Raw genomic sequence first — 23,999 nt, 5'->3', positions numbered from 1 at the left:
ATTGAAATTCACTGAAAATTTGGCAACTGAAAATCAGTCAAATCAGAAATCAGTCTATTTTGTGCACATAACTTGGATAAGCTACAACAGGTGAATATGTCAGCTTCAGAGTGATCAAAAATGATGCTGGAGTAACAATATGTAATTTTTTTGGGGCTGAAATATCAAGAGGCAGTTCATTGCCAAAGAACTTAACTATTTTACTATTACTACTATTACTGATTGGTGTAAATTAACACCTGAGAACAGGCGGTTCACAGTTTTGGTTTTCAGCCAAATGGAAACTCTAGTCAAAAGTTGTTGTTGCCTATGTAGAGTGTTCTAAATCAGCTTTGTGAGGTTTGTGCGGTCTTAGAAGGCTAGCAGGCATTGAGGAAGCTCACTAGATTTTAGAGCAGAGCTCATGTGTCTAATTAGGGACAAAGTCCTTCCTGTGCTCAGCTGTTAGTCTTATGGCCTCAAGTGTTTGTAGCTGATCCCAGCACCGCTGGTTGATTCATTAAGGCCAGAAAATGACTGGTGTGCCTCATTTAACTCAAATATACACGAGCAGATATTACTGATCCTACAGGAGGAGGTCAAATCTGCACGTACTTCTCTCTGCTGCTCTCAATAAGGCTGTTTCCACCTAATGAAGATGACAGCTCAACACCTCTCGCTATCTGTGACAGGCAGTAATAACCTCCAATTACAATTTGGAGGTGAGAATGTCGATGCGTGTGATTCATTCATTTGCGGCTTCAGAGCCGGTGCGGAGAGCACACGCGGGTATTAACTCAAAATCATCCCCGCTGACAGCCGCTGATCACAGGCACGTCCCCTCCTCCTCCTCACCTCCCGCTTGTCATCCACCATGTTCCAAATGATCTGGAAGTGACGCAGATCGTTGTAGCTTAGCAACTGGTCCTCCTCGGTGGAGTAGAACAAAGAGAAATTCTCCACAATGATGGCTGAGGGGGAAATAAAGTGATAATGGTTGGGATAGCTTTCAGCTAGGCTCTCAGAACATAAGTAAAAGACTGAAAACAGACTCTAAACAAGTGTGCAAATGCAGACACGAATGCTTGGCTGATGCATTGCAAGCACATGATCCTGTTGTACATACTTGACATGCCTTCTTGCATTGCTGTGGTTGTAATAAACCTCAAGGGGGCAATAGAGTTACCTTCGAATGCCTCTTTTCAGGCTATAAAATGTTGATGGTTAATGCTAATACCCACTATAGCAGCTCTTGTGGCAACACTGGGAATGCAACTAGCTAACACCCTCAATGACATGTTTCAGAGCATAAAGTTGAGTGATGTGCGAGTTACACACTCGTGGTGTACTGTAGAGAGTGTTGTGGGCCTAACCCTGCTGAAAAAGACCATCTAGGACTATCAAGATTATGCTGGTTGAAACTAGTTAGTGCAGGTCAGGGCTATTATAGTTAACTAAAACTAAAACCATTTATAAAAATAAATAAATTAAAAAAAAAATAATAATAAAAAACTCAAACCTTATTTTATTATAGTTTCCAAAGCAACATTTCTCACTTTCATTTAGACTAACTTGATGTACTAAAATAACTAAAATTAAAACGGAAATAAAAATGAATAAAAAATATAAATACATAAAAACAACAAAATTATGTTGTTTTTAAATATGTCTATTGGGGACACGAGCACACCACAACATATGCTGATGACTAGAAAGTGTGCACATCTATACAGTCCATAAACCGAGAGGAATAGAGACAGACTAAACAGGCTTTGACCCAAAGTGATTCAAAGCCTCATTCATATTCAGCAGTGACCAGTGCTGAGCTACGGGAGGGAGGAACCACTCTGTTCTGGCAAAAATAGAGATAATAAACATGGAAGGACGTCAGGAAGAAGAATGGGCAGGGATATTGTATTTTATGAGCTAGTTTGGTTAGTGTCTAAAGCGGGAGGAAATTAGATGCCACCCTAGGAGATGGAACAGGATATTGTGTCGGCAGTCAGGGGAAAGAGGTGCTTACCTACGAGCAGGTTGAGCATGATGTAAGCAATGATGACATAGAAGGAGCAAAAGTAAATGAGGGCGCCAGCATAGTTGCCGCAGTCTGTTTCCCAGTAGCGATGTTTGTCCGGAGTGCAGAATGGCGGCTGCACCTGGGGAACGAGGCCAATAAACAAACATAATCAACACATGGGACTCGCAGCTGATGTGTTTGTAACAGAAATCATTCAGAAGCATGTTGAATGAAACCAGACGCTGTACACTTATATTTGCAATTCTATCTGATTCATTTAAACTGAATTGTTTACTGTTTTTTTTAAATGATTTTCACAGCGAGCAAGCTTGCTTGTGATCAGAACGGGGCTGCCATCCAATCTCTTACCATGCAGTCATGCATGATCTTATTCCAGTCTTCACCTGTGACTATTCGAAACAGTACAGTGATGGCTTTCCCCGCAGTGGAGAAGTTTGCGTGCCTGTTGGCGAGAGAGGAAAAAGTAACAGCTCACGCAGAGTCACTTCCTCTCATGCTGTCAGCTGTACCTGAAAATTGATTCTCTCAAATGCAAGTAGGGCATTCGAGCAAAACGTTTAGACAACACCAATTATATCAGCGCCGTGGGTAGTAAGTGTGTTACAAATCTGACACAGTCCAATCACTGCCTCCATGTGTCACAAAGACGGCTTACCTGTTAATGTTCTCGCCATATTTGACGGTGCCGAAGAGGACGACACCGGCGAAAGCGTAGCACAGCAACAACAAGAACATGCCCACGATAATAAAGAAACTCTTGTACATGCTGACGACCACAGTTAGCAGAAGCATCTTTAACGTCACCTGTAAATACAAGACAGCTCGGTCGTGGAGGAAAATGCACTGTAATTCTCATGTTATTTCACATATTTTATGTAAATATTTATGCATACTTACATGCTTCCCACATATGGTGAAAAACCTGAATACTATCACACAGGTGCCCATCATGTATGTGTAAGCATTCTAAAGAAAAATAAATGTGTTTATTTACAGTATAAAGCACATTTAAATCAACAAAACAAAAGTTAAAAACAAAAATTAAAACTATATTACTTTAAAATTATAACAACTGTACTTTTTGTGAATCTGACATTGAAACAACAGATCATTTGTTTTTTTGACTGTTCAAACAAGAGTGCCTTTTGGTCTGAAAATTGGATTTAATTTGGTATCGGAGCTCACTAGAAATTACATAATCTTTGGTATAATAATTGATGATGTTCAGATTCAGTTTTTGTTGAAATTATTTTATTTTACAGAAACGTTCATAAATGTAAGTGCCTTAAAACAAAGGTACTGTTATGTTCTGTTTTTCAAAAAGAATTCTGGAATTACTGTAAATATTTGAGTTTCACAAAAAATTTTAATTGGTAGAAGATTTTTACCATGTTTAATAAAGTTTAAAATAAAATAACATTTATCAGAATACCCCAAAATTTAAGCTGTTGTTTCAGTATATTATGTTAATCTTTACATATATATAAGGTGTGTTGTACAAAACCCTTTGAAAATGCATAACATTTTAGTATGTACCTGTAAAGCAAAGTGCAAAATGATCCATATGACTCCCAGGGAAGTGACGAGTAGGTCATATCTGTTTCTCCTGCTCTGCCAGTATCCAGCTGGTGACATAGCTATCAGCTTCATAGTCACCTGCGGCAGAGCAAATTTAATTATGTCATGACCGTACAATACTTACGAAAGACCTCATGAACTGTGAGGCCTCTGGTGAATTCTAAAACTTTTATTGTGGCTGGAAAGAAATCTGGCTTGGGCTGACTCATGAAAGAACAGCAAGCAGAATTGGAAATATATACTGTAACAGCTTTACCTCCAGAACAAAAATGAACGTGAAAACCACAGACATTGTGGCCAAAGGAAAAGTAACCGGGTGAAGTTCATCCCACTGTAATACATACACAAAAATGAAATGATCATTTTAGTGCAGAAATAAAGTAAAAATGTTTTTGCTGTAACCCTCCTCACCTTAACAGACAGGAGGACAGACTGTGCTAACACCAGCACTGCAATACCACGCTTGAAAAAAGGATGTTGGGTAATGTCATACATTTTTGCACGGAATCCACCGTTTTCTGCAAATGGAAGAGAAAGAATTTCAGCTTTGAAAGAACTGAAAATTAGTTCTTTTCTGAATGATCCGGTGCTGTGGTTATAAAACAAAGACCTGGTTAAAATTCCCTGACCTTCACAATAATCTCTACGTTCTCCTTTATCATCAATTAAAAGACTTGCTGAGAGAAAATCATCTCAACTGTTCATTCAATGCACTCGGTAAGAGCTTTACCCTTGGCATTGCTTAGAGATCCGCTACATCATCGTTTTGCTGTCTTTTAGCTAAAGGTCACGCGGTCTGAGTGGCATTCATCATACACTGTAATCACAAGTTCATTTCAACAGCCACAAAGCACAGACAGATTATTTGAAGCTGGTTTCAATGGAGTTGGAATTGATGTGGTTACTCTGCCGAGTGCTGACTAAGGTATTGATTTTTGTTATTCTATGAGGCAGACTACCTGGCAGGAAGCACAAAGGAAGCTCCGCCTACTGCCGTCCACAGCTCTCTATAGCTATTTCTCATTTTAGTTCTTATATGGCATGCACTGAACATTATTGCCGCAATGTCATTTTAGTATTATATTATATTTTTTATCAGTACTTTATATTTTATATATTTAATTTGAAGTTTTAGCCATTTGGTTATGGGCTTTCATCATTTTTATTACTTTTTTTATTTCATTATATTTATTCATCTTTAATCATTTTAGTACTTAATAATTTCAACTTATTTCAGTTAGTTGCAGAGGCAACATTTCTATTTTTTAAGTTTTAGTTTTTCATATAATAATTGCATTTTATTTAAGCTTCATTTGAATGACTGCATTTTCAATGGTTTTACTTTTAAAAATAACACTTTTGCTGGAAGATGTTTTTTTTTTTTTTTTTTTGTATGTTTCATCGGCTACTCAAAAATCATAAATTGCTTAGAAAATTTTTTAGCACACCTCTCCTGGCCAACTAACTAACTAAATAAATTACATAAATACATAAATAAATAAACAGTTAAATACTACTAGTAGTAGTAGTAGTAATTGTTGTAATTTTGAGACTGCTCTGCCCGGTTGAATATATGGATGTTAATTATGCTTGATAGTGGTAGAAGAAGTAAAAAGAAAGGAAGTAAACCATTATTCAAATCTGATCGCTCTTTGAGGGAACATTTAATTAGAAAGGTTGCATAACTTGCAGTGTGGCCCACAAAATGCATTTTGTTTTGTTTGAACAAAATTAGATTTCAGTTATCAGTACCGGAGGAAGAGCACGCTGCTTCCATGCTGATAGCGAAAAGCCATTGGTTCAGCCCATTGTTTACAAAGGCAGCATAGATGAACAATTCTATTGTAATTTACAAAGAACTGCTGCATGTTTTCCTATTGGTTAAAATGATAATTGAACAACTCAGATGTACTTAATGACTGAATAAGAATAGAAAAGTACCAAAAATCTGTCCATTGCAGCCTTTGGAGTTTGGTTCAAAACGTATCAATCAAATATGCACACTTGTCAGTAGATTGAAGCATTATTTTGTGTCTAATTGCCATATAAAATATGCCTGGATAATTGCCTACTATGATAATTGTGTTTATTCTTTCCTGCTGTTATGAAACATGTCTTTGAAGTGTCTGTTTCCAGGCGAGTCAACGGCAGTCTAACATAAAAACATAACGAGCCACCTCCGTCACCGCAGAGCCTGAGACTGCCAAATCAATCAGTCAGTCAATCTATGGGAGACAGAGAGAATCGCTCTTCTCTCTTTGGCTCCGAAGTGCCCACAGAGCCCAAACTCATTCATACTACAGGCAGCTATAACTTCTGATTCAAAAGTGGAGTGGTTATTATCAAGTGTGTGATTGCCTTGGGGGTGTACCCACCGCTGAAAGCTTAAATTTAGTTTGTTCTCCATACTACAGCAGAGGAGAGCTGATTAAATGCTTCAGGAAACACATGCAAAGCAGGGATGGCTCATTAGCCAGGAGAGGAAGAGTGGAAGATGGAGGGAGGGAGAGGAAAAAAGAGAGAAAGAAAGAGATGAGAGACTGAGAAGCTGTTGCTGAATAATACACTCGCTGCTCTGGTGACGTTTATCTGTGCACCACCAACATGTCGCTTTGTGGCTGTTTGACCATTTTGGAGGATTCAAATTCCTTTTGAAATAAGAAGCTTCAATTATCTTTAGATGTCTTTGACAGAGAAAATATGAGCATTATGACTTTGAATCAAAAACCTGATGCAGTTTATACTTCAACGTAATTAAACTATATCACTAAATTGTTTCTCTTGCTACTTTTATATTCTCAAACACATGATGGCACAAACTACAACAGAGCAACATTATGGTGGTGCACAATTTACATTTTATTTCTATAGACCTCAAGTGAGCAGTTCCCTTTCAGTCAGTCACTACGAGTCACGTCGGTGACTGACAAATTGGGATCTCGCCAGAGAGACCAATCCACTTCGAGTGTAACTAAACAAGCCAATGGACATTGGCATGCGGATTCCGCATCTGGCTGCCACACCCCGCAGCGCGGGTATAAGAGGCAGCAGGTGCATCGCATTAATTCATCATTTCGCTTCGGAGCCGAGCGGTGGTGCATCACTACTGCTCTCTACTTCGGTGTTGCAGAGAGAACGAGCGAGTGTGGGCGTGACGGCGACAGCAGCGGTGGTCACGGTCTCCCGGCTTCAACAAGACCGTGCAGAAAGCCACACTTCAGCACTAAAAGAGCAATTTCTCTAAAAGAGCAACACGGGTGATCGCGTCTTTTTAAAGATGTCTTACCACCCGTGCGTTTCTGGGTGTGGTCGTTTCCTTGCACCTCAGGATGGTCACGATCGCTGCCTCACGTGTCTGGGCATTAAGCACACTGAGGAAGCTTTCGTGGATGGTGCATGTTCTTCTTGTGGGGACATGACTTGTGGGGACTCTCGGGTGTGGTAACATTGTCCGAGCCAGAACCAGAGATGACGGCTATGCTTTTCCGGGCCGCCGAGAATGTGTGCCGCCCTGGGTGCCGGGACGAACGCTGGATCGTGGCAGAGGCAGAAAGAAGGACTCCACCATGTTGACATTTTGTCTATTACGCAACTCCGAGATGGGCATCCCCTCGGTGGAGGGGTCTGTGGCCATGCAACTGTGTCCAACAGCCGCTACCACTCTGCGGGGTGACCCGTGTCTCCCCTCAAGTATTCGTCAGGCCTAATTGGCAGTGATTACAGAGCTTGTGGGGAGGCGGCTTCTGCCCTCCACGCCATGGCATTACTGCAAAGCCCTGAAAGACCTGCAAGAGGGTGGCCACGACCTGGCAGTTCTACATGAACTGCGTGCTGCAACAGACCTTGCACTTCGAGCGACGAAGGTGACTGCACAGTCTCTGGGTCATGCGATGTCCACGCTAGTGGTCCAGGAGTGCCATCTCTGGCTGTGTCTAGCAGACATGAAGGAGCACAAGAAGGTACAGTTCCTGAATGCTCCCGTGTCGCAGACAGGTCTTTTTGGCAACGCTGCGGCCACCCCCGCTCGTGTAGCCGGCCGCAGGCAGGACGCCCAGCCCGTCCAGGCCCCGCCAAACCTGGCGGTAAGCGCAAGTGCAAGAGGCCCTGAGACGGGCAACCCAGAGATGGAGGAGATGGTGACAGCACCACTCCCTCCCCTGGAGGAGGGCCGGGTGGAGAATCTTTTGTTTCGTTTGCCAGCAGCCAGCGGTACCCAAAACTTCAATAAAAGAGCAGTTTCCTCAGTCTCTGGGTCTCAAGAGGAGGAGAGTGGTGAACCGTGCATCACGGGATCACTTCCCTCCTCCTCTCTCACCAGCAGGCAGCAGTGGGTTGCCCAAGAGCACCCCTCCTACCCATTCATGGCACTCGAGTCCCCGCTTCATGGCGTCACACGCCTCAAGCCGGGCTCCTGCGCTTTCTCCCGCACGAGGAGGAATCAGGTGAGTGTCACTTCACACCCAGACCCCGCCCCCTGCCGTCACAGGCCCTGGTCCGGGTCACTGTGTTCCACCCCCAGGTTCAGAGGCATCCGGTTCACTTCAGTCAAGGCCGTCGATGCCCCTGCTGGCGAAGGATGTGATAGAGCCGGTCCCTCCAGCCGATATGAATCGGGGTTTTACAGCCCTTACTTCATTGTGCTCAAGAAAAGCGGTGGGTTACGACCACTGATCTTGGATCTGCGAGTTTTGAACCGTGCACTTCACAAGCTGCCATTAAAGATGTTGACGCAGAAACGCATTTTCCGGTGCGTCCGTCCCCAAGATTGGTTTGCAGCGATCGACCTGAAGAACGCATACTTTCATGTCTCGATCCTCCCGCGGCACAGGCCATTTCTGCGGTTCGCGTTTGAGGGTTGGGCGTATCAGTACAAGGTCCTGCCCTTCGGGCTGTCCCTATCACCAAAGTCGCAGAGGCGGCCCTTGTTCCCTTGAGAGAACGGGGTGTGTGCATCCTCAACTATCTCGACGACTGGCTCATATTCAAACAGTCTCGCGAGCAGTTGTGTGCACACAGGGACTTGGTGCTCAGGCACCTCAGCCAGTTGGGTCTTCGGGTCAACTGGGAAAAGAGCAAACTCGTGCCAACGCAGAGGATCTCTTTTCTCGGCGTGGAGTTGGACTCTGTCAACCAGACAGCACGCCTCACCCAGGAACATGCTCAGTCAGTGCTGTGAACTGAACTTTATCAGGCAGGACGGCGGTCCCACTGAAACTCTTTCAGAGGCTCCTGGGGCATATGGCTGCAGCTGTGGTGATAGTTCCGTTTGGTCTGCTCCATATGAGACCGCTAAAGCACTGGCTCCATGGCCGAGTCCCGAGGTGGGTGTTGCGACGCGGTACTCACCGGGTTCAGATTACACTGGCTTGCCGCAAAACCTTCAGCCCGCGGACAGATCCCTCATTCCTTCAGGCAAGCGTGCCCCTGGAGCAGGTATCCAGGCATGCTGTGGTATTCACGGATGCCTCGGCCACCGGCTGGGGAGCCACGTACAACGGGCATGCAGTGTCAGAGGTATGGACGGGTTGGCATATCAATTGCCTCGAGTTGCTGGCAGTACACCTTGCCTTGAGTCGCCTCAGAGGGCACCTTCGGGGCAGGGACGTTCTGGTCTGCACAGACAACACTGCGACCGTTGCGTACATCAACCGGTAAGGCGGTGTACGCTCCCATCACATGTCGCAACTTCCAGGAGAGTGGAGACTCCATCCCCAGGCAGTCCAGCTGATTTAGAGACGGTTCGGAGTTGCTCAGGTGGACCTGTTTGCATCTCCAGAAACCACCCACTGCCAGTGGTTCTACTCCCTAACCGAGGCAACGCTCGGCACAGATGCACTGGCACACAGCTGGCCCTGGGGCCTGCGCAAATATGTGTTCCCCCCAGTGAGCCTGCTAGCACAGACACTGTGCAAGATCAGGGAGGACGAGGAACAGGTTCCTGGAACTCATGCTCCTCACGACAGCCCCTCCCTGGCCGATTCCTCTGAGAAAGGTTCTGCTTTCTCAGAGACGGGGCACCCATGTCCGGACCTGTGGAAACTTCATGTGTGGTCCCTGGACGGGACGCGGAGGTTCTAGGTGACCTACCCCAGGAGGTAGCATTCACAATTGCTTCAGCACGAGCACCGTCCACAAGACGGGCCTATGCGCTGAAGTGGAACATGTTCGTCGAATGGTGTTCCTCTCACTGTGAGGACCCCCGGAGATGTTCGATCAGAGCCATGCTGTCCTTCTTGCAGCAAGGGCTGGAGCGTAGGCTGTACCCCTCTACCCTTAAGGTTTATGTTGCTGCTATTTCCGCCCACCACGACCCCATAGAGGGGAGATCGGTGGGGAAGCATGATCTGGTCGTCAGGTTCCTTAGGGGGGCCAGGAGGTTAAATCCTCCTAGGCCTCCCTTCCTACCCTCTTGAGATTTGGCATTGGTGCTAAGAGCCCTACAAGCTGCCCCCTTTGAGCCTGTGCAGTCAGTCGAGTTAACGTTTATCTCTATGAAAACCCTACTCCTGACTGCATTGGCCTTGATCAAGAGGGTGGGGGACCTGCAGGCATTTTCGGTCAACGAATCGTGCCTTGAGTTTGGGCCGGTTGACTCCAGTGCAACACTGAGACCCCGGCCCGGCTACATGCCCAAGGTTCCTACCACTCCCTTCAGGGACCAGGTGGTGAACCTGCAAGCAGTGCCCCTGGAGGAGGCAGACCCAGCCCTAGCTTTGCTCTGTCCTGTACGCGCACTGTGGCAGTACGTGGATAGAACTCAGAGCTTCAGGACCTCAGAACAGCTCTTTGTCTGTTTACGGAGGACAGCAGAAGGGGAAGGCTGTCTCCAAGCAGAGGATGGCCCACTGGATAGTGGATGCCATCACCTTGGCCTATGAAGCACAAGGTGTGCCTTGCCCGCTCAGGTTGCGTGCTCACTCCACTAGGGGTGTTGCATCGTCCTGGGCGCTGGCTCATGGTGCCTCACTAGCAGACATCTGTAGAGCTGCGGGCTGGGCGACTCCTAACACGTTCACTAGGTTCTATAGCCTGCGTGTCGAACCAGTTTCCTCCTGTGTTCTCACCTCAAACGGATAGTGGCACTGAGAGGCCCGGTTCAGAGTCAGCTTGCGGCGTCCTTAACACCTAAATTCTCCAGAGAGTTCCCTGACCGGGCAAACCCTGTAGAGTGCTCCAGTACTCCGGTGGCCAGACGTGGTGGAGCATCCGGCGCCAGGCCTTGAAATCTGGTGTGAGGCCAGTGCCCATATGAGTGACCCTGTTGGGAATCCCATATGTGTATTCCACGGTATACTTACTAGAGCCGTGTTTCCCTGGCAGACCACGTTCTGCTGTCTCTAAATAATGCAGCCTGTGCCATCTCAGAGACTTCCAAGTGCAATATGGCTCTACGGGGTTACTTTACATGAGTAAATGTCACTTAACCCCCTCTGGGAGGAGGTGACTCCGCAGTGTGCCTCTTCCAGCTGGAAGGGCACGCTTTCCCAGTGTTATCCAAGTCCTACTGTTTGGGTTGCTCAAGGAACAGCAGTAGTTGACCTTCTCTGTGTAGAGTCCGGTCCTATCGTCTGCCTTATAGGAAGGACCAGGAAGCCTACACAGGGCACTGCAGGGGGCAGCTCCTGTGGCGCTTTGGTAGGGATCCCAATTCGTCGGTCACCAACGTGACTCGTAGTGACCGACTGAAAGGGAACGTCTCGGTTACATATGTAACCCTCATTCCCTGAAGGAGGGAATGGAGACGTCACGTCGCCACAGTTGCTGTACCACTGCTGAGCTGCTGGGTCACCGGCTCAGCTCCTCAGCGAAAGCATGAATTAATGCAGTGCACCTGCTACCTTTTATACCCACGCTGCGGGGTGTGGCAGCCAGATGCGGAATCCGCATGCCAATGTCCAATTGCTTATTTAGTTACACTCGAAGTGGATTGGTCTCGCTGGCGAGATCCCAATTCGTCGGTCACCGACGTGACGTCTCCGTTCCCTCCTTCAGGGAACGAGGGTTACATACGTAACCGAGACGTTACCTGGGCGTGGGGGGAGGTGGAGGGGCTGAGCAATCTTCAGTCGACTTTTCAAATCTTCCCATCTCCTCTGATCCACGGTCAAAAGAGCAGTGCCCTAAGCAAACACATCCAACACACCTGATCAGGGATCCGTCAACAACAGCCTACTGTAGTTACTCATCAGATAACAGTAAGAAAACTGCCATACCTTATTTTCATTAAAGTTGGCTATGACAACACCAACAAAGAGAGTAAGTCCGATCATACAGCCCAAGAACACAAAGACGTGGATGTAGATGCCATGAATCTGTTTTAAGAGACAATCAAATGTCCTAAACAGTGCAGTCATGATCAGTCAGTTCAGTACACAGTTTAGTGTCTTAATAAAAGTAACTTACCGGTCCTACTCTGTGTATGATGACATCTCTCACCTCCACCCAGCCCTTCAGTGACAGCACCTCAAACAGAGCCAGCATGGCGTTGCCCACATTATCAAAATTGAAGTTTCGAGGGTTTGCCCTAAAAAGAGCAGTTCAAGAGATATTTGACATTTTTATTTGTGTCTAAAAAATGTCACCCCTAAATCAAAAGTAAAATATAAAATTATATCTTAGAATATTAAGCATGTTTTTATTTTCCATTGTGACATTTTCATGAGCACATTTACTTTCTCCTTGCTCCCGAAATTCTCAATAACTTTCTGTTTTGAAAAAAAAAAAAAAATTAATTCTTATTACTGTAAGGCAGAAAAAAATAATTACATATTATTTAAAATGTAAAGTATATGTGTAAAGTATAATTATAAGCATACAATGTATTTGCAAAGAATGATTTTCATTATAGTATGTAATGGTAATGAAAATAATATCACAATGGAAAAACATTGTTGACTCTAAAATTGTATTTTATTTTATTGAAATATGAACCAGACATTAATTGTTATAATCACATTTAAAGCAATGACACGAAACCAAGAACATTCAGAAAGCATTTTTAAAATGTGACTTAAATAATTTTGTCAACTCATCTTCTGAGTTAAAGATAAAGTACCAGTGCTCTTAAAACATAAAAAATAAATAAATAAAAACAACAACAACAAGAGGAAAAACAACAACAACAACAACAAAAAACATTCAGCTGTTCCCTTATTATAATCTCAGGTATAAAATGTACCAAAATGTAATGGTGTCTGTCTGCCTGCCTGCCTGCCTGTCTGTCTGTCTGTGTGTGTGTGTGTGTGTGTGTGTGTGTGTGTGTGTTTGTGTGCGTGCGTGTGTGCACACGTTTTTGTGACAAATTAGGACATAAATTTGTATAATGACAAGGGTATGACATAGGTATTACAAGGAGAAAGTGACTTTTCAGGACATTACCCCATGTCCCCACTTTTCAAGACGCTTATAAATCACACAGAACGGAGTGTATTGAAAATCTGAAATAGCACAAAGTTTCCTTTAAGGGGTAGGGTTAGGTGTAGGGCAATATCACATACAGTTTGTACAGTATAAAAACCATTACACCTATGGGATGTCCCCACTTTTCACAAAAACAAATATGTGTGCGTGTGTGTGTGTATGTGAGCGGACTGGAGACACACTGCTCTATGGGCTGAACACGAACACAATACCAAGAGGATCAAACGCCTAGCTTTTTTCCTGTTACCACGCAAAGCGCTCAAAGATAAAAGAGCAACAACCTTTCTCTCTCTCTCTCTCTGTTATTCAGCATTAGCAGAAACCTTGCTTGCTCTAGAACGGCTATGGACCCACGTGTGTCTTTTGCTGGTCTTCATTATTTAACGTCTCACAAATAATTTGCCATTGTGTTGCCACACATCTCCAGAGCAATAACAGACTCATTGGTGTGTGGGTGTATGATTGTGTTGTTTGTGTTTATGCCTGAGGGAAGGATATATCAGCCCCCTGCTCTGTGCCCATGACAAACCGTACAACTGCACTGCAACACTGACTATTGCTTATGGGGAAAATACATATGAAACATGATGAAAATGTGGTGCTGTTTATCTGATGAGAGCATTTATCATACTGGTTTGTGCTGTCACAGATGAGATGTTACTACAGGGATTTCTCAAAAAGACCTCAACACTGAAGATGTGACAGGTACCGTTTGTGATTAATTATTCTGTGCTTTTAAATGAAACTGAACTCTAATCATTTGTAAAAAAAAAAAATTTTTAGTCTAATAAATATCAAAAATACATTTTTATTTTGTATTATTGTACACTAAATTTGAACATTTGAAAAACAACAACAACAAAAAACTATAGAGAACATTCTTTTTCCATTTCATACCAAACTCTTGGCACCCAGAATCCTGGTTTCTTCTCGCCTGGCCTGAGCTTTAAATTCAGGTTCTTTGAAATGCTCACATTGATTCTAAAGATGCCATGGCAGTCCTCCTGAAAAAGTACACAATGCACAAAATTTTAGTGAAGTGCAGAAGTGCATCCACTCCGAACTTAGTTTGAAAAGTTGTAAGAATTACATTGTACCTTACTGGAGATATGGGGATCATTACATTTGGCAAGTTTTCCAGCAAAGAGTTGCACCCCGAAGGTTGCAAACACCAGCATTAGTGTCAGAAGAAGAATAGAGACCTGTTTGGGAAATCAATAATCCGGTCTACAGCAAAATGGCTTTCCCACAAAATATGGTCAGTGCATTACTCTCATATACAGTAACCCTATAATAAGCTCAAAGAAAAGTACCCAAGGGGAGCAAAGCTTTAATAAAGAAGGTCCATAAAGAAATCTCCTAGACAAATACTGTTGAGTTCATGCATTGCATTCCACTACTCCAAAGAAGAGAGCTTCTCGATTTTCAATTAAAGGGGTCATGCCACAAAACAATTTAAATCAAAGTTTATGTACTCAGAACACAAACCTCGTTCCAAAATATCATCTATTGAAATAATGATGCAAAAAGACACTGAAAAATAATTTAAAATGAAATTATAAATGCAAAAAAAAAAAGGTACAAAAAAATATATCTTTTAGAAGAATTAATAAATAGCCAGCCATCTCTGTTCTCCTGTCATTGAGCAACTACAGGCAGGAAGTGGGCCGATTTGTTCACTCACCAAGAAGATCTCTTTGAAACCCTTGAGGACCTCTCGAACCACCTTCCTCATTTGGGGCACCAGTTTAAAGATACGCAATGGGCGCAGGCAGCGTAGCATCATGAGGAGCTGGGCACCAGACTCAGGAGGCACATTGTTTGGTAGCCAGCATAGAAAGATCAGACTGACCTACAGAGTGGGCAGAAAGGGCACAACTCTTCATTTAATCCTGATCTTGAATGTGAAATCACTAACTGCAGATTATTTTTCTATGGCATATTTATATTGCTTTATTAATATAAATGCAATACATATTACTCATGCAATAGTCAGCAGTGGAAGTGTAGGCTATATTAAATGCAAATAATGTTTGTGTGAGACAGGCAGAATTCTTCTGAAATGAGTAAACAGGATGAAATTGACATGACTGGGTCATTTAAATAAAACACTGTTTAGGGTCATTAAAATGCAATCTTCAGAGCCTCATTAGAGAAGTGAGTAATCAGCTAGAAGGCTGCCTTTCACATGTGTCGGAAAGTGGGTTTTTCACAGGAGAGCTGAGAATGGAGTTTTACTAAGTAGATGAAGATGTCCATGACGCCACCGAAGTCTCGGATGACTGCAGTGGGAGTGAAGAACAGACCATCTGCCATGATCTTCAGGTTCAGCTCAATGCTCATGAAGATGACGAACACGTATTCTCCGATCTGCAGGGAAAGAGGTGGTTTAGTGTACAATAGAATACAATCTTTCATAAAGCAGCTTTTTATAAAAACAGCTAAAGTTTTGCCAGCTTTGTCATAACAATTCCTTGTCTTCTGGTAAGTTAGAGAAGCTTTTGAGACTGGGTAAGGCTGACACCAGGATAAAAATCTTTCTCTGTGCTCTTGAAAATATCCTTATCAGGTAAAGATCAGGCCATCCTGGACTGTCTGAAGTGGAGTTTCAATCAGTGGTGTAGAAAAAGAGTCAGAAGACTTTCAAGAGTGGCTGGTCAATCAGCCTTCGTAAAGTACAAGATCTTTGAAACAGGCACCCTAAAAACAAGTCAACTTGAACTCCAAAGTAGACTAAATCAGTGGGGATCATGATCAAATGTGCTCAAAAGGGCAAAACTAGTTAAGAGTGGCAATCAAAAGTGCTGGACTGCAACAAAAGTGAGACATGATGACCAGCCTTCAGGAAAGCGATGAGGAACATTTACAGGGTAAAAAAGTTAGTTGGATGTGTGTGTGGGATAGAATGGTGACCGGTTGGGTTTAGAATACCTGCAGGGTAGGGACATGCATGACCCTAGTAAAAGGGGACTCAAACATCATGGAAATACAAGAGCAGATGGTGACCACGATCATCACCCAGTCCAGATAGGTTACCAATCCCAGCAAATCACTGGAGAACACACACAGACACATACACGTGCAAGGTTTAGTGCAGGTTAAATGAGCTACTCTTTTCCTACTCTGCATTCTTCCGACTCTTCAGTCTGAGCTTACATAACTTTGTCTTAATTTTGCAGATCTTTTGAAACTAGTGAAATCCTGCTAGGATACTGAAGTCCAAAAGTTTCCATCTAATCCCACACTAACCCACCCTGGTGTGTTTTACAGATCAAAACTTTCCAAAGCCCATTCTCATATTACTTTTCTAGAATCAAAACAGACATATAAATGAGGGAATCTCAAGAAAACATGTGCAGGTCATATTTTAACCACAAAAATATGCAGGAAAAAATAAGAAATATAATTATTTTGACATTATTTTCATGGCAATAAAGCACATTTCTCTCCTAAATTATTCCATTATTTCATAATTAATGTACGGTTACACTTTATTTTAAGGTGTCCTTGTTTCAGTGTAATTATACAAGTACTGAGTCATTTTAATTAACTACATGTACTTACTATATGGTTAGGGTTAGGATTAGGGTTTGGTTTAGGGTTACTTGCATGTAATTATGCATGATTTATTGTTATTATAATAGTAAGTGCATGTAACGTGTAACAAGGAAATAAAGTGTTACCTAATGTACTCATATTTTACCATTTAAATAATATATTATGATTTAATTTACATTACATACATTTTAAATGATGATTTATTACAAAAGAAAGATGTGCAATCCTTTTTATATATATTGAATTGTGTATATTACCAGGCTATCATGGTGTGAAGGCCCTAAACATTTACGGACTTACTATAATTGATGGTATTTTGTGCTGTTCACTGCGCCTGTATTGGGATCCGTTTTTGACCTATTCATAAAAAGCCCATTAGCACAGTGTCAGCAAAGAAATGTAACACACATACACACACACAACAGTTTGTGAAACAACATGGCATTTTTTCAGTGATTATGGTACAAAGGGATTAGTCATCTCATTGAGGCGTATGAAAATGCTACTGTAACTAATAATATACTGCAGTGGATTTGTATTTGCTTTGGTCTTACGCATTGAAACGGGCCCGCACAATCATTCGGCAAAAGTTCCGGAAGCGATGCTCTCTACCAACGATGAAGAGTGGTTTGTCAAAGTATGGATGGTTTTCCCGGAGTTCCTCCTCTTGGACTTTTCTGGAGAAAAAAAACATTATAGGCTTTTCATTTTGAAATCTCATATTCAGCAAACACTGCTTTTATTAGTCCTGCTTTGGGATAAAGTATGGAAAAGATAGAAAGATATAGGATGAACAGAAGGGACCTTACTAGTTCTTTTAGTGTACTGTATCTGTAAATCAGCTAAAATGTGATCTGATCTCTCTTTTACAGTCCCTCCTTGCCCTCTGAACACAGCAAATAAATACAGCCGACCTAAAACAAAAGCTTTGCTTCCCTGCAATATGTCTTGTTGTCATACACCGATGGCACTATGCCACCATCAGCATACAGTAGAAGAGAAAGATATGGTGTAATAACTCCCACATGGCATGTTTTGTTTGGGGGGGATAAGATCTGTTCGACTGACCGCATGCCAAGGCAAGTGTATGGAGTGTCAGAAATACCGTTTCATCTCAGCCTGCTCCTTTTTCTCTTGTATCATCTTGATTTCACTGTCCTCCCGCTGGGCGTTACGGTAGCGGACCGTGCTGGAGTGCTGAAGAGTTCACACGCATGTCAGAGATCACAGATAGTCACAGATAGTGCTGTCAGCTATTACTCGGTGATATCTGAGTGTGTGTGTGCGTGTGTGTGTGTGTGTGTGTGTGTGTGTACACACATCCTGAGTGAGTGTTTCCAGGGATTTCCCTCTACTGATTCTCTGGCTGGTAGAGCCATGTCTGAGGGACCTGTGCCAAAAAGAGCAGGTTAACACACTAGCATAATGTAGTGCATTTTATGATTATACATCCATCAATTGATCCTTATATAAATTAAATAGATGAGTATGTGAAAGCATGTTAATGTGCTTTCCTAACCGGCGTTCTTGGCGGATGTGGTGCTGGACACTGAGTATGGATCTCTCTTTTGTTGGCTGACCCTCAAAAGAACCACTCAGCATACGTTGTCTAGTGCAGGCTCTGAAAAAAAATAACACAGACAAACCATAACTAGGTCAAGAAAAAAAAAAATTACATTGTTTTACTGCCCATACAATATTAAGACAACATTAAATCCAAACTGGCTTTTATTTAATTTCTTAGTTTTACTGTGCATGATTCAAGCATGTTATTCATCAAAATCTAATAACTATCTTAATTTTGAAGTCCCATCCTAAATTATTTCCACTATTTTTTCACTTAGAAATAATTCACATTACAAAAGCTAAAGGTTTTCATTTTGGGGGGTGGGGGGGTACTACAAATGCAAATAAGTTTTACTATACATACTGTAAATGTATAGGATTGTGTGAAGATCATCAGTGAACAGCCCTTAAGCTATGCCACTATTGTCTGTCATGTACGCTGTTGTACATCCGACACAGCAGATGGTTCTTATTAGCTAACACTGTGTTGTGCAGGTGGAAACAGTTCTAAGGAACAGGGGCACCCACGGAGAGGAAACTAATTAATCCTTTTTTCAGAGTGGTCAGATGTGACCTGTGGTGCACTAAAAATTCAGGCTAACAGTGAAGTGAAGATGAAGCAGCAGGAGGGAATTAATCTCCTAGGAAAAATTTGGCATACTTAGTATAGGTATATGAGGTTACATATCTACTAGGCTCCACTTCTGCCAAAAATGACAAAACTTAGATGATTGACTCCATTTACACCAAAGTAACTTTCTGTATACATGTGGGACATTCTCAGCAAGCGACCCATTTGTGTTTTCCCATGAGTTAATACTGATTTATTTAACAGCATACTGAATTTAGACACAATATTTGGTTGATTTAACTCTTTACATTTAAATTTTAATCATGCTATAAAGTTTAATGTTCAGTGCACATAATGAACTGAATTAAATAATACATTTTACATTTACATTTAGTCATTTTGCAGACGCTTTTATCCAAAGCGACTTACAATTGGGGAATACATAAAGCGATTCATCTTGAAGAGGCAATCAGACAGACGAAGTGCTTGCAACACCAAGTCTCAGGCATTGTTCAAATAAATACAAACTACCAAAGGAAGGAATAAGTAAAGAGAATTTTTGTATTTTTGTATTTTTTATTTTAAGTTTAGGATGAAGTCAAGTGCCGTCGAAAGAGATGAGTTTTCAGTTGTTGCTTGAAGATTGACAGGGATCCAGCATTCCGGATAGGGGTGGGAAGATCATTCCACCAGCCAGGAATGATGAACGAGAATGTTCTGGAGAGTGATTTTGAGCCTCTCTGTGATGGTACCACGAGGCGTCACTCACTAGCAGATCTCAGATTTCTGGAGGGGATGTAGTTTGTTAATAGAGAGTGCAAGTAAACGGGTGCTGAGCCAGTGGTTGTCCTATATGCAAGCATCAGTGTCTTGAACTTGATGCGAGCCGCGACTGGTAGCCAGTGCAGGGAGATAAAGAGAGGTGTAACATGGGCTCTTTTGGGCTCGTTGAAGACCAGTCGTGCCGCTGCATTCTGAATCATTTGTAGAGGTTTGACTGTGTTTGACGGAAGTCCAGCCAGAAGAGCATTGCAATAGTCCAGCCTAGAAATGACAAGGGCCTGGACAAGAAGTTGTGCAGCATGCTCTGTCAGAAAGGGCCTGATCTTTCTGATGTTGTATAGTGCGAACCTGCAAGATCGAGCAGTCTTTGCAATGTGGTCATTGAAGGTCAGCTGATATCAAATTGGAATTGGAATATCAAATTTCTACTCATTCATCACATTACATTACCGTATATATATATATACAGAGTATATATATATATATATATATATATATATATATAAGCTACTTTGGGTTTGAGGTTTGAATTTACTGTATGTCCAGCAGTAGTAATTTACCTGCATTTTTCTCACACAAACTACTTTGTTTTTTGAAGATGACCCATATATTGTGTTTGTGACAACTGCTTGAACATGTCAAGAACAAATCTTTGTATAAAACCAAAAATAAATAAATAAATGCATCACTATTTAAAAGAACAAGAGATCTGTAAGAAAAAATAGTAAAGAAGCCCCTTGTGGTGCTTTCTGACAGTTTATTAAAGGCAAATCTTTCAAAGCTATGTCTGGAGATGAAATGTAACTGGTGAGGCTGTTGCTATAATTGGTATTGGGAGATTGTTCCGCTGCTGTGATCCCATTGGCTGTTTATGCTCTAAATCAGTGCTGATCTATGTATGCTTTGAAAAGCCGTCTGCTCACCACCGCCTCTCTATTGTCCATTAATTGTAGAGTCATGTACCAGAACACAGCTAATGACAATTTCAGCTTCAAGAGAACACGTCGCCCTTATTTATGGCCACTCAGAGTGATGAGTGCCTGGCTGATGAGGGATGTGTGTGTGCGCATGTGTGTATGCAGACAGACTGAATGCCCCAGACGGCACAGAAGACGTGGGATGGCTACTGATGTGCCGTCTGTCTGCTTAGCTGGAGGAGGAGGGGTGGACAAGGTGAGGTGTATGAGTGTGTGTGTATATAACACAAGGGAGGTGGGGACGGCATCGACGTGATCTGAAACTTAACGACTGAGACGAGAGCGGTTGAACCAAAATGTGGGAATACTTGGCTTCATCGCTGCCAGATTTTTAAATATTAATTTGTTCGTTCATGCTCACAGGTGACCCACTAACAGTTATATTGATATGACGCCATTATCTGCTCTGACTGCCGGGCTGGCTGGAGGACAAACATGGAGTCGAAATCATGGAAATGGAGGATCGAAATCAAAACATATTCACCCTGTATAGGAATTAATGTGTTTTTGCCCAAAGCTGCCAGAGAACAAAGCAATGCTCTATTACTATTCCTGCTGGCCCATCAAATATCTGGTAACACTTTACTTAAAGCCTTTATGTATAATGCATTATAAAGGGTTATTAAAGGGTATAATGCATTATAACTATTCATAATTTGCATTGTAATACATTATATCTTGTAAATAATTATAACTGAATTTAAAATGCATGTGTAACAATGGATTGATAAGTGTTATAATGTATTAACTGTGGTTACAATTGTTCATGAGATTGTATAATGCATTATAAGGTGCATTATGAAGCATAACTAAAGCATTAAAACTACTTTTATAATGCATTATACATAAAGGCTTTAAGTAAAGCGATACCAAATATCTTAATATAAATTCATTTTAAAATTCTCATTCAATAACACACTGAATTCAGTTATCTGAACATAACAATTTCAAAAATTGTGATTATAAATATGTTTGCACTTATGAAAAATTGATTTGATTTGACTTTTTAGATGACTATATGGTAATAAATCTGTAGCCTAGCTAGGATGTGCATACTAAAAGCTAAATATCAATCTCAGTCATTGAACGTAAATAAATGAAGCTCATATTATTGTATAATAGATCAAGCTCACCGCAGAATTTTATTGATAGTGGTTTCCTTTTCCATGAGGTTACGTGCCCGGATGCTAAATACTGACTTTCGAAGCTAGGAAGAAAAAGCAGTTTAGACAGTAAGATGCACACAGGAGACACGGATCAATACACAATATAATTCAGACGGATATATTTGCAAACAGCTATTATTATATGGGTAAAGCTGAATTTGATATCAGCAAACAAAAACATCCCAATGTAATCAACAAAATGTAGTTATGTAACTGCTGGTTATTTAAGTCTTGTTGCGTGGGAAATAGATCTGTTCCTTTCAGAACATTCATGAATGTATTGTTCAGTCTCTGTGTGTATTGAGGGGGCAGACCGTGGGAGTGATGGAGTGTGGTACCTTCTGATCTATGTATTTATTATCCTCAATGGCAGACCTCTTGGAATGGTCGCAGGATGAAGATGACGCTGAGGGAAGGCGACGGAACAGACAGCTGGGGTCCTGCTGCTGTCGGTCGATGAACTGCTTCATGAAGCTCTCCCTGCGGCACACGCCCACGGCACACGCATAACCAAACAGTCACACGCAAACACACAAGGGACTTCACGTTTTCAGAGGATTCTTGAGGACGAAGTAGGAGGCATTCAGTGTAAAGGAATAAATAAGTAAAAGCCACCACCAAGAGAGTCCAATGACACTCTGTCTCATATACTGTATATGGTTTGGAAGCCTCCTTAATGTAAGTTTTTTTCTTCTCTCTTTAACAGTTCACAAGATATGAGGTATCATTCAGTGCATACAGTACCTGATTCTGGGCACTGTGAAGTCTGATGGCAGCTTGGAGATTTTCACCATCTGTGGTCGATTGGGGAACTTCTCAAAGATCCGTAATCGCAGAGGAAGTTTCTCTTTCGTATCAGCATTGGCTTCGCTCTGTTTCAGCTGTGGAGAGAAGCCAGAAGACTCACTTGAAACAAATGTCTCATTCTGTGACTCAACTGAGAGACTCTGATGGGGCCACATTGCGTTTTCACACATAGCCTTCAAAACATTTGGTGGACAGTCCAAAATTGACATAAGTTGTCCATCTCTACTTCTGACTGCCCCTTTTGAAAACTCAGTGGGTCTTCAAGTAGAATGCAAAGATGGTGTATTTTATATTCAGTTCACTTCTTTTGGTGAGAGAGGAAGGGGTTAGCCTGTATGGTGCACTGCTCTGAATTAATGTGGCCCTCTGAGGCTTAACAGACTTTATGTGCCATAACCTTTTATCTTTCTTCATGTCTATCAAGCAACATAAAGGCCTCAGATGATTAGGCCGGAGCACGCTAGAGGATCACTTCTCATTCTCCTGTCAGAAGAGATGCATAAATTAAAGTGAATAAGATCAAACTGAAATGACAGATTGTTTCAAATGTTCTAAACATGCTTATGAATGCACATTAAAAGAAATCCATTTGATTCCCTACAGATTAAAAAACAACATGTAATTACAGTTTGATTTACTAAAACAATAATCCTAATTTCTAAATAATTTAAATCTTGCATTCTTATTTAATTCTTAACGTTATTTAAACATTTAATTATTTAAAATTATTAATTTTTTTTTTTAATTTTTTTTTTTTTTGAGAACAAGATGTTCGTTTGGCAGGATTTAAAATCAAAACGTTATGTTAACAGAATGCTGTTCCACTAGGCTGTCCAAAGATGGCAGCAGCGCACAGTCTCAATGCAGTTATCGGTCCATTACAACACTGGCTGTCAACTTGTTTTGCTTCAGGACCCAGATTGTACACTGACATCAAATGGAAACCCAACAGTACAACCCAATATTTAACAGTGGTTGGCACAAACCATGTTTATCCTTCTTGCAAGTGAACCCATATATTTACAGTAAGTGGTGTAGATTTGTTAATGGTTTCGACAATGTAATGTTGGCATCTACCTATTGTCATAAATTTTTGTCAAAATACCATAGATAGATATATAGAGAAATGCCATTGTTAGATCACACAATCAGACAATAAAAGATATGTGATATGGGAAGTGTTCTTTATAAGCCTATTTATTTTGCTATCCTACTAAGCATGAGTATAAGGTTAGTTGTATTTTATTTTCTCGCAAACAATTATTGGTTCGCTATCTATCACTGCTGCAATATAATATAATTCAACACAATGTTTATTAGGTAAGCAAAGCAAAACTGAAATATGTATTCAGAAATGACTTTCTGTCAAAAATAACGGAGAGCAATTAATTTAATTACATATTAAAAAAGTATTCGAATTCTTTGGCTGGAAGCGTCCATCTGGACGCCTGTAGATAAATATACGATGCATTTCTGATTAGAAGTAAGAAGCACCAAAATTAGGTTCTCTGATGATAGCTTTACCGCTGGAAATAAGCAGCTGACCTGGACCCTTC

The 23,999-nt window shown here is 41.8% G+C and overlaps 1 protein-coding gene across 4 annotated transcripts in view; it reads right to left on the bottom strand.

Moving 5' to 3' along the window:
* Positions 1 to 23,999, bottom strand: part of nalcn (sodium leak channel, non-selective) — a 112,147-nt gene that overhangs the window by 2,821 nt on the left and 85,327 nt on the right. For all 4 annotated transcript variants that reach the window (XM_058786187.1, XM_058786188.1, XM_058786190.1 and 1 more), the window contains 24 exons: positions 22,381 to 22,517; positions 21,975 to 22,116; positions 21,604 to 21,677; positions 18,093 to 18,194; positions 17,894 to 17,963; positions 17,679 to 17,770; positions 17,128 to 17,250; positions 16,874 to 16,930; positions 15,947 to 16,067; positions 15,254 to 15,385; positions 14,700 to 14,867; positions 14,113 to 14,217; positions 13,913 to 14,019; positions 11,999 to 12,119; positions 11,809 to 11,907; positions 11,622 to 11,715; positions 4,007 to 4,113; positions 3,852 to 3,926; positions 3,554 to 3,673; positions 2,915 to 2,983; positions 2,673 to 2,821; positions 2,366 to 2,459; positions 2,003 to 2,135; positions 835 to 950 (listed from right to left, as the gene is read on the bottom strand). In XM_058786187.1, the coding sequence (XP_058642170.1) occupies positions 835 to 950; positions 2,003 to 2,135; positions 2,366 to 2,459; positions 2,673 to 2,821; positions 2,915 to 2,983; positions 3,554 to 3,673; positions 3,852 to 3,926; positions 4,007 to 4,113; positions 11,622 to 11,715; positions 11,809 to 11,907; positions 11,999 to 12,119; positions 13,913 to 14,019; positions 14,113 to 14,217; positions 14,700 to 14,867; positions 15,254 to 15,385; positions 15,947 to 16,067; positions 16,874 to 16,930; positions 17,128 to 17,250; positions 17,679 to 17,770; positions 17,894 to 17,963; positions 18,093 to 18,194; positions 21,604 to 21,677; positions 21,975 to 22,116; positions 22,381 to 22,517 (2,607 nt within the window). The remainder of the gene's footprint in view (positions 1 to 834; positions 951 to 2,002; positions 2,136 to 2,365; positions 2,460 to 2,672; positions 2,822 to 2,914; positions 2,984 to 3,553; positions 3,674 to 3,851; positions 3,927 to 4,006; positions 4,114 to 11,621; positions 11,716 to 11,808; positions 11,908 to 11,998; positions 12,120 to 13,912; positions 14,020 to 14,112; positions 14,218 to 14,699; positions 14,868 to 15,253; positions 15,386 to 15,946; positions 16,068 to 16,873; positions 16,931 to 17,127; positions 17,251 to 17,678; positions 17,771 to 17,893; positions 17,964 to 18,092; positions 18,195 to 21,603; positions 21,678 to 21,974; positions 22,117 to 22,380; positions 22,518 to 23,999) is intronic.

The sequence above is a fragment of the Onychostoma macrolepis genome, chromosome 09, assembly GCF_012432095.1.
Source record: "Onychostoma macrolepis isolate SWU-2019 chromosome 09, ASM1243209v1, whole genome shotgun sequence".
NCBI lineage: Eukaryota > Metazoa > Chordata > Actinopteri > Cypriniformes > Cyprinidae > Onychostoma > Onychostoma macrolepis.
Note: the sequence above shows the minus strand (reverse complement) of the source record. Positions and strands in the feature narration are given on the sequence as shown.